The sequence below is a fragment of the Colias philodice genome, chromosome 7 (genome assembly GCF_061535455.1).
Source record: "Colias philodice isolate Cphi_HAF_F1 chromosome 7, ilColPhil1 Martin Lab GWU primary, whole genome shotgun sequence".
Lineage (NCBI taxonomy): Eukaryota > Metazoa > Arthropoda > Insecta > Lepidoptera > Pieridae > Colias > Colias philodice.
Window position 1 is genome coordinate 964,552 of NC_143092.1, and position 11,358 is coordinate 975,909.

Here is an 11,358-nt window from a genome sequence, read left to right on the forward strand (position 1 = left end):
TTGGTGGTTGGATTTGGACGTTAGAATATTAGGGGTTTGAGACTAGATCGTGCTAAAATTATGTTGATTTTTCAGTTTAGCTGTAGCTATAAGAAAATGCCATCAAGTCATCTTGAGATATATAAAGAAGGGTCATAGATAGATCCATTATTATTAACTACACAGATAATAAATACTTTTGATATAAGTTAGCTAATAAATTATAATTGATTTGTTCAACATTTTGTACGACATAACTATTTTTTATACAACATTTGTTTTAACAATTCAATGAATTTTTTATATTGATTGATTGACTCGAATATCTATTAGATTATAATTTACAAAGGCCAAAAAGCTTTGTGTAAAAATAAACTGCGATTAAAAATACATTAAGAGTTTAGAATAATTAGTTGCTGTATAATTATCGAATAGAGATATTGCGTTTGAAATGTCGTTTAGATTGTTATTTAACGGTTAATAAACATCAATTTTATTACGATTAGAATAAATCTTTGGTTTAACTTAACCTTGGTTTAGTTGTGTTGAAATTTGTAAGTGATACTATCTAGTATGTAATATATATGAGTGAAATCGTAATGTTCAAATAATAGGTTTGCATTAGATGAATGTGCAAAAAATACTTATGTTGTTACTACTTCATGCTTGTATGTCGTCTATATTTTTACCCTTGAAATACTTTTGAAAATAAATTTGTTCAAAGAAAAAATATCAGCTTTACCTACTTACCGTATAGAAAATTTTACTATATAGAAAATAATAAATGTCATCCGAAAAAAGTCGAAGCGAAAACGCAATCGTAATGGTGTCATCGAAGATGGCCATGTGCCCTCGTTAAAGATATTCGCATTGTAAAATAAAATAGATTGCATACGTCCAATCAACCCTAACCGTCACTGCTTTTACGTAAAGCTATGAAAAGGGCGATTTTTAAATTATGAATTATGTAAGAGTGATAAAAATAATGTTATAAATATCTATCTCAGTGTGTGTTGAACTTGTGCTGAACAATGAAATTAAAACGACGACCGTCGACGACCGCGACGTCCTACGACGGCGATAAAATAGCAAAATCTTTGAAATTTGCGTAGACATATATCTCGATGAGTAGGTAGTATTAAGTATTAAAAATGCCTTAATTAATAAGGGTTTATTTACCCTTATTAATTTACCATTTTTAATATTTACCTACTTAAGTACATACCTTCTCTTCTATTTAAATTCAATATGTATACCTATTACCTAATCATTTCAAAACCCGCAAACATGTTTACGTACCTACCTTAAAATCGCGTTTTTCTTAGCCCAATCAACCCTAAGTTAATACAGGTGTTACGGGTCCCTGTATTTGTGACCTCAGCCGGCAGGCAGGTGCCTAACAGTCAGGTAATAATAGTATTTGTTTTGATGTTCCTAAACCTGTGATGTTACGTTAAAAAAAGGATAGGAAAATCGTATTTTAAGATATTTAAATGATACTCAAAAATAAGTTGTATATTTGACATATTATTATACAAAAAAAAAATAACATGTTTCCGCCAAAAAGACGAACCACAGATAACGCAATGTATCATCAAAGAGGTTGTGCACCATAAAGTATAAACTATATGACTTAATACTGTAGTGTTCATTAAAAATAGACAAAAGGTAATATTAAAATTGACATTTGGTACATTTTTAGCACGCATTATTTTAACCCTTTATTGCTGCTGATTATACATAAATCGATGTGATGGACAATGTGACATTTAATAGCGTAGACAGAGAAACGTTTAATAGTGAATTTAAGGTCAATTGAACCCTGAGGGCAATATTATAACAATAATAAACAATAATCAATAATCAATATAAATGATTTTTTTTTATTTAGCTTTTAATGATAACATCGTGTTAACAAAACTAGTACTTAGGTAATTCTTATTCGCACTTGGCCGTGTTTTAGTATTTTTTATGATTAGAAATAGTTTTAGGTTACAAAATATGTTAAAAAAATATAAAAAAGAAGCATAATATTTTCGATTATCCCATTATTACCCAGATTGTTTGATCAGATAATATTATTATGAAATAAATGTGTCCACGGTGTTAAAATTTCTACATTCCGTATATCTAGTATTTTCTAGAACCAATTTGGGTTTATATCTCAATCATACTACAAACTTAAAACATTTCTGGTATCATTCTCCTCTATTTTCATACAAGTCTTACTATACTGAACCAGTTTACGTACTATGACATATCTAAATAAAAATATCAGCAAATTAAAAACCAGTAACCTAATAAAGACATTCGCCAAGTAAATACAAATTACTTTTAATTCGTTCAATTTATTCCCAATACTTGATATGTCTTGATATGACAGCTTGTGGGCGGACAAAATTATAAATTGTTGAACGAAATGACACTTCCTTGACGCGGCTTTGCCTGCATTTGATCTGTAAGAGTTAATTTGACGACGCCTACATAATCTGTTGCCTAAGATTAATGGTGACCTTAGAAAAATGTGTACTAGTTATAGGCCGGTTGCACACGTGAAAAAATCAGCTTCATATGTAAATTTATATTATGTTTCTATGTAACATACTAATTTAAAATCTATTAAGACCAATTTTAAACAAACGTACACAGTACACACCTCAACTGATAGGTAATACAATAATTTTATGAGTTTTAATGTAATTTTAGTTTTTTTTTTAACTATTTTTATTATTTTGAGATGTAATAGGATGTTCTGTTCTATTCTTCTTGATACATTTGGGATTAATGAGCGATGACCAATGGCTAAAATATGGTCGTGATGGTCTTTGTTGTAATTTTGCATAATAATGACTCAATATTTTTAGTTTAAAATTATTAAATCACGTAATAGTTAGATTCTGCCCGTCTTTGTTCACGTAATATGCGTAGGTATATTGAATCCTAAAAAGCGTTCAGAAATCTTAGGTTTATCTTTAATCTGAATCATGTAACTGGCACTAGGTCATAGTTTATTACGAAAACGTAGATTGAAAAGGTTTTTAAATTTATCATCTTTATTGTTTGCAAAATATTCGCATCATGTAGCAGTAGCATAGCATTTTTAATGCTCATTAAAAGTATTGGGGCCAGTTATTTTTTAAGTTTGTTTCCATGTTTCTTGTAAACATGTTGTTTATGACATTGTTTTAATCTTAAAAGCAAAAAATTATTTAAATAATGAAATGAAAAATTTTGCCTCTATAAATTCTATAATGCAATTAACGGGTTAATTCTTTTCTCGCGTAAAATTCTATTAACAATTATTTTTCCTAGAGATTATTATTTCTTTTTTGATGTAACAATGATATCAAATCCATAGAAAATTGCAAGTTGTAATCTTACAAAAGCAACTTGTTTCTAAATTTGCATTCAAACCATCATTATACGCTAATAGGTCTGTTCCCATCAGTTCTCAGAAACGAGGTACGGACACACCTACATACGAAAATGCAGATCTGATAAAATGCTAGCTTGTTTATCCTGCGTAATAATGCAGTAAAAATTACGTACTCATATTGCAATAGAAATAATGATTATAAATAGCATGACATTTTTAAGACCTTCAGTCCTTTTAGGGCAAATTGTATAGGAATTCTTGACATAATGCTGAAATATAAACAGTTTTGAATGTCGTGAAGTTGTCATATAACATATTTAATTTAATAGAAAGTTAAATGTCGCATTGTTTTCTTTAACGTTACCTACCTATTATCTACAAACAAATAAACAAAGTTACCATATCATTAAAATAAATACATACTTTAATTGTAATGACATATTCAGTTTACACAAGCACTGAACATTTCCTCAGTTACTTTTTTTTTAGACGTGTTATGTATTGACAGTTAAATTAACTTTAAACGTAACATAAAATGCAGTCATTACAGAAAGGGTCAGGTAAAAACTAAGTCTTCGACGATAACACGCAAGCTGATTCTTTAAAATCACGCAAGTGGAAAATATATTACTTTTTATCTAAACCTAGTTAATATTCTTCTATTATATCTTACTACAGACTACAGAGATACTTCTTCAATATAAATTCAGCAATTTTATCTTCATAAGAAGATGTAGGTACCTACATATTCTAACTTGTATTGAAATTCTATTTTTTTATATTTTTATTCGCTTTTTACTACATCTTTATTATGTTTAACTAACTTTTCTTACAAAAATATACATGATGATTTTCAAATATTATTAAAAACAAATTACATAATAATTATTGTTTCATAATCACCTAATGTAAGTTTTCGTCTAAAAATAAACTTTTCAAATTAATTGATACGTTTCAATAAATAAAAATAAATATTTACCCAGCATGGAATATAAAAGTGGCGAGCCAACAATGGCTCTTCTTCGGGGATCCATTTTTGACACTTTCACTTTCACAGATTATGCATAACTTCTTATGTCACTTTTGGCGCGCAAATTGTCACATGTTTTTTTTTCGTTATCTGTGACGTTATACTTTTAATTTTTTAGCCTGTGGTAAATAAAATCTTCAGCAGCCTACACACTGTTCCACGCGGTAAGCAGGAAGGAAATGTGGAATTTCTCGTGCGTTACTTATAATGCGCGAATTATTGAAATTTATTCGTTTTTAGCGTTCGTTTAGTTCAGCTACGCTATCGGTACAGAATTGTATTGGAATTGTGAAATACTTCAAAGTTTGCGGTAAGTAAATAATGATAATGCTTTTAAACAAATAAACACGCTAAAGCAGAATAAAAAATGAAATTTTAAAGTAAAATTTGCTTAATCTTTACGTAAGATCTTATTACTTATACCTAAATTACAAGATAGAACTTTATTATGTTATTAAATTGATCTTTGGATACAGATAAGGTATTCAGGTAAACATTTAAAACGCCGATTTACCACATGGTAAAATATGCAAAATCGGCGTTTTCGGACATCACACAGACACATAAATTATAGGTAAGTAAGTAAGTACCTACTTATGGTAAGAGGTAAACTATACTTTTTAAGTTTTTATAGTTTACTAGCTGTGCCCTGCAGTTTTACCCGCTGTGCTCCACTCCTGTTGGTCTAAAGCGTGATGATATAATATAGCCTATACATAGGTATAGCCTTCCTCGATAAATGGGCTATCTAACACCGAAAGCATTTTACAAATCGGACACTTAGTAAGTATCTACATGTTTACGTTTTCTCACCATAGGAACCATCCTCGTACTTCAAGGGATATTATAAAAAAATAATCAACGTTTGTTCTCGAGTTTTGCGCTCACCAACACATTTAGCGATTCATTTTTTAGACATTGGCCATTTGCGTAGCTGGGAAAAGAGCTGGGAATATTAAATTTAAGCGCAAAACAAAAAAAAATATTCTGCAGGTAAACATGACGCTTATCTTGATTTAATCAAAAAATACAATACGTTTTATTGATACAGCCCAGTAGAATTATTATTAGTAGGTTGTAAAGTTAGTAGGTACTGAATTTGCACCAAATAAAAAATAAAACGTCAATACACAAATGTGTATTGAATTTTAAGGCCAGTTTCACGTCTTGGCGCAAAATAAGTCAAAATGTCACTAGATGTTATCTCTAACTGTCCAAGTATTCAAAGAAGTGGCCACGTGAGAAATAACCGATGCTCATTTGAATTTAATTTCATATTGCATACTGACCGTAATACGTAGAACCGACCGTGGCGCCCGTGACTTGGTTCTGAAAACAGTGACTTCCAGGCGCTTCGATAGGAGAGATATCTTGCCGGCACATTTTCTGTAACAAGGTTTCACTTTCAACTTTTGTGTTCAGCGCCATCTAGCGGATCACGCTGACATTAGCATGAAATTATGATTTCATAAATTCGCCGTTCGAATGGAACGACGTGTTTCGCGATAGAATTAATAGATGGCGCTAATTTACTTACATCAAGATCGCAGCTGTCTTGATTCCTTTGCTCCTGAGTCAGGTTTATATTTTTTGTTTGCATTTTCTTTATTTATGCAGGACCACCTGAAAAAATTAAAAATAAATATTGAAGATAATAAAAACAATATACGAAAAAAAATGTATTCATGTAACTAAGTACATATTGTTTAAGTATAATCTACCCACAATTATTAAAAGGTAAGTGTGAATTTCTAGTTGCGATAAATTTAATAGATTTTGTTCTTTTATATTATGTTGTATTATATATTTTAAATTTAAGCACAACATTCAATTATGTATTATGAATTTGAAATTTATCGTAAACATAGACTTTATTCAGAATCCTTTAAACTAGTTCGTAAAACTGTTTATTCAACAAAATAACAATATTAATAAGCAAATTATTTCCATGAAATTGAAATAGATACCTAAACACACCGCTATATCGAAATTCCAAATTTCCTTTTCATAAGGATGATTCTATGAAATTACTTAATAAAATCACCGAGCCAATATGAAGTTTATTAAACTTGGTTATATCAAGAGTTCGTAAAGCTTATTTCAACTTTATCCAATCTCCATTTGAATTGCTTTCCTCTTGATTTGAAATTTGAATTTGTTAAAGGTGCTATTTTCAAAGGAGTTATGAAGTTTTGACTTGATGGAAGACTTAGTGTATGGTAAAGAAAATATTAGGTATATTCATACTTAATGTAAATGTTAAAGTCTGTCTGTTTGTTATGATTACATGGATTGCAGGATTGTTACAGCGATTTGGATGAAATTTAGATTGAAAATTTTTGCAGACCTATTTCTGTATCATCACTACATAGTATAAAACAAAGTCGCTTTCTCTGTTCCTATGTCCCTTTGTATGCTTAAATCTTTAAAACTACGCAACGGATTTTGATGCGGTTTTTTTAATAGATAGAGTGATTCAAGAGGAAGGTTTCAGTATATAATTTATTAGGTTTTAGACAAAGCGGGCGAAGCCGCGGGCGGTAAGCTAGTATTTGTATAAGTTACTTCTTGTACGTCTGTATTGAACTGTTTTGATATAAAAAGGGACACTGAAACAATTTAGTCCCAAAGGGTTATAGGTATTTCTGTTAGGTCATCATTCCCCAGGTAGACTTTCTTTATTGCACTGGGAATTGAATCTAGGACCTTCCGATTGTATTACAAATACGATAACCGTTAGAATGTCCACTGTAGGATTTATTATTAACTAGTGCCCCGGCTTCGCCCTTGGTACATATTTCGCAATAAAAGATAGCCTATGTTCTTTCTCAGGGTCTAAAGATTATCTGTGCCATTTCATCAAAATCGGTTGAGAGGTATAAGCGGGAAAGCGTAACAGACAGACAGACAGACAAAGTTACTTTCGCATTTATAATCCATACTAATATTATAAATGCGAAAGTAACTCTGTCTGTCTGTTACTCAATCACGCCTTAACTACTGAACCAATTTGCATGAAATTTGGTATAGAGATATTTTGATACCCGAGAAAGGACATAGGATAGGTTTTATCCCAGAAATCCTACGGGAACAGGTTTTTCTTTGAAAACGCGGGCGAAGCCGCGGGCGGAAAGCTAGTATTATATGGGTATCATTTAAGCTATCACCAATTTAATTAGTTTTGTGTTTCTTAAATAATAGGGTTTGTCCTCAAAATAGTAGATCTGTCACCAAAATGTAGTCACCACAGGTAGTCACCATACAATGCAAAATCAGTTCCACAATAAATAACCTAAAATCCTGAGATATAAGGTCTAGTACCAAATAAATGTTTTTGTATGTATTATAATAGGTGTGTCCTAATAAGTATTTAAGCAAACTAATTTAAAGAGATCACCAATAAATCATATTATGTTACTAGAAAATTGCATTAAGTTCAATTAAAAAATTAGGGTTGTCATCATCGTTTCAACCAAAAGATTCTGCTACTTAACTAGACTCCCAAGGTTCTAAATTTCCACTGGTAGGTAGTATAAATTATAATTATTTAAATAAAATTTTTAGCAGAGTAGTAAATAAAACAATTATTAAAGTCAAAATAATCAATATTTATTGTTTGAATATTACCACTGAATAATCAGCTCTGGTTTAATAGCTGGCTTATGGCTAGCATAATTGTAGATAAAACACTTAATTAAAGTTAAAATAATCAATTTTTAAAGCGCGCCAATTTGTCTCCGCCCCTTGGGCCCTTTGTTCATTTTTTCATTAAAATTATAAATTGATGTATTAAATTGGTAGCGAATACTTACTATTAATTTAATATCTGAACGAAATAAAATGTTACTACTGTATTGGTGACAAAATATCAAATAAAAAGGAGTCGCAGTCAGGGATCGATAATCGATTTTGGTGACAGATCTACCATTCTGAGCACAGAGCTATTATTTAAGTAACAAAACTGTTATTAAAAGAACGAAGTTTATATTCATGTAATGCAATATAATTTTATTGGTTATCGATCTCTTATTTTACACATATATTAACATTAATTTGATAATTCATACCTGGGAACAATTTTTGTTTATCTGAGAACGAAAATATTTCGTGGTGATAGATCTATTTATTAGGTGATACAACTTGATGATAAATATAAATTTTGGTGATAGAAAATATAGTTCCCGTATTATATATAGTAGGGATTATAGATTGTCAAGTATACTACGTGGGCAGTCCGGTAGTAACTATTTAGTGCTATTTATCTGTGCTGTAAGTCTATTTATTGCACGCCTCATAAGCGAAGCGTTGAGGTGGGTACTACTGTCACTTCGCGCAAAACATCTGATTTTTCAAACTTAAAATGTCTTTATGTATCATACATTGCACTTGTAAGATAATACATACACACACATATTAAGAAAAAACACTATTTTTAACGTTCATGATATTTTTGATGTCATTTTTGTTATTTAAACTAGTTAAAAAACAGTTTAAAAAAGTTCTGTCTTGGACGTCCGTGTGTCTGTATGTGCGGATCCTTTTTCTTGTTAACACGATAGCGACCGAAATACTTTACTAATCGAGTCTTTTTTTTTCTCTTACGCTTGAGTATGCTCAGGAATAGAACCCTTTCATTTTTCAGGGTCTGATTCGATGTGGTTTAATTGTTATTAAATAAACAAAAATAATAATTAATAAATATTTATTAAAAAAAAATTATGAGGCGTGCACTTTTGGATTTTCCAAATTATTTTACACTGTATTGAAATTTTAACTTCGATGATACAGACCCGTTTCAGTTTCTTATTTCCGTATTTATCCGTATTCTTTATTCTATAAATATTGATATTATATTATTATATTATATTTGAGGTAAAAATTTATGCTGTAACAGAGTGACTTGTGAGGGGACACTGAGTTTAGATAACTTTTTCCTTTAAAATTCAAGTAGGTATACTGTATTTCATAGATTTCCATTTTGTTACAGGTCAATGTTAAGAAGAGGGGACACTGGAGCGATTGAACCTCAACCACCAATATTTGAGTAATTTGACTCGCGTTAATATGATAACGATCAATAACGTTGCTTTACTTTATTTTTATTGTGGAAATATCGATTTTACACCCAACGCGAACGGTGTAACCAAGTTAGGAAGAGGGGACACTGGATCGATTGGACCTCAACCACAGGCCACTTCCGTCGCTTACGATTGTTGTTCCCATCGGATTTAAATGTAAATATAATACGTTATAGGTATATACGTTACTTGTGTTCAATTTTAGGTGGATAGTATAGATTTTGAAAATTGAAGATTTAAACGCAAAACCATATCGAATAAATTCCTAAAGAGTAATCTGAGTTACTACGTAAATTAAGTAAGTTTATATTGACGTATTTACAAGCTATTTAAAACAAATTGAGTTCTGAAAATTTAAATTTCGCTATGAAGAAACACAAGTAAAATTCAGTCTCATATCTAATTAAAAAGTTTAAAATTTTCTGTCCCAAATCAAGACGACAAAAATCATCAATTATGACATATAAATGTCAAATAATGAGCACATAAAATTTGATTACCATCATTAAAACAAGCGATCTCAAATAAGTAAGATTATTGAGCCGCTGTAAGTTTGTGGGAATGCCTCTCAGTATTTCCTGTGCACATTATGATGGGCTTTTGAATGAAATGGTCATTCATTCATGGTGTATTGATAAAAGCTCCATTATGGCTTCTCGTCGACAGGTGATGTGGTTTTATTATTTGAGGTGAACATGTGTGGATTCTATGTTTTTGATGTATTTTGTTTGTATAATGTTCTGTTTGAATTGATGGTAATTGTTTGCAAGTTCAATGAGAAACTTATCAAATTAATAGATAGCACAAAAGTAGATACTTAATACCTATATAAATAATAATATCTGCGCTAAATTTTAATCTACAATTATATTATGAAGCTACACTTTTTATTTGTTTGGTTAAACGCGATAATTTTAGGATATTGCTCTACTTCTATCAATGGGTCGTACCTATACTGTTATAATAGCCTCTATTATTAATAGTCTTCGTCGATAAATGGATATTTCAACACTTAATAATTTTTCAATTCGAACCAGTAGATCCTGAGACAAGCGCGTTCAACCAAATAAACATACCTACTCTACAACTTTATAATATTGTTATAGAGTAGGACCCTACATCTTTACCGAGTGACATAGGCTACTTTTGTATGCCGGTCGAATCAAAGCCTGGAGCGGATAATACCTAATAATACCTATTAATAAGTAGCCAATAAAAACCAAAACCACGGTTTAACTAATCCACCGCTGAATCGAGCGTGTTCCAAATCATACAAATTAACCCGTAACAATATTATCGGATGGCTCGGACGGGTTAACTTCGCCTCTGGGCCAATTATATCCCATTCAACTACCTACGCCACGCTATTCGAAAGATTGGTTAAGCTCCGTTTACTATGAGCTAGTGGAACGCGCTTTTTGATGCGGTGTTTTAGTTATATGGAGACCGTTGTAGATTTATTTCAATTTTGTAGCTAATGATAACGTTTACTAATTTAATATAAGTTGAAAATAATTGAATAAGATTAATAATGTATAAATCCTTTCTTGCATAATTTGTCCCGATCTTTTTAAGAAACGCTCTGAACTGGTCATCTCTGATTTTACGAAATTTAACTCAAATAATGATGTTTTTCAATATTATCCATATCTCTAATGTCTATACTCTCCTTATGCTTCCGATGTTTCTTTCCATTCAATCAATTTCAATTTAGCATTTGACCGCTGTTTCACCTAATGGAGACTGATAACGCATCCTTACATAAATCTTGTTTACTAAGTATCTATTCAAATTTAAGTATCCAGTTGCATCAAAACAGCCCTTGAAGAATTGGATCATAAAGTTCGTAACATCTGGAATATCAAAAACAGAATATCAAAGCAAGCTCTTCCAAT

The 11,358-nt window shown here is 30.7% G+C and overlaps 1 protein-coding gene and 1 long non-coding RNA gene across 3 annotated transcripts in view; one reads left to right on the forward strand and one right to left on the reverse strand.

Moving 5' to 3' along the window:
* The window catches only part of LOC149486901 (uncharacterized), a 53,178-nt gene extending 47,178 nt beyond the window's left edge, over positions 1-6,000 (reverse strand). Inside the window, exons 1-2 of one of the 2 annotated variants that reach the window (XM_089696968.1) lie at positions 5,923-6,000; positions 5,675-5,771 (exon numbers count right to left, since the gene is read on the reverse strand). In XM_089696968.1, coding sequence (XP_089553094.1) covers positions 5,675-5,771; positions 5,923-5,985 — 160 coding nt within the window. In that variant the 5' untranslated portion in view covers positions 5,986-6,000. Of the gene's footprint in view, positions 1-4,334; positions 4,483-5,674; positions 5,772-5,922 lie in introns of those variants that run through there. The other variant, XM_089696969.1, reaches the window with a different exon arrangement.
* Positions 4,631-9,823, forward strand: LOC149486902 (uncharacterized). The gene is made up of 3 exons (XR_016315829.1): positions 4,631-4,695; positions 4,862-4,959; positions 9,373-9,823. It is a non-coding gene; the product is annotated as an uncharacterized LOC149486902 (long non-coding RNA).
* The last annotated feature ends 1,535 nt before the right edge of the window (positions 9,824-11,358 follow it).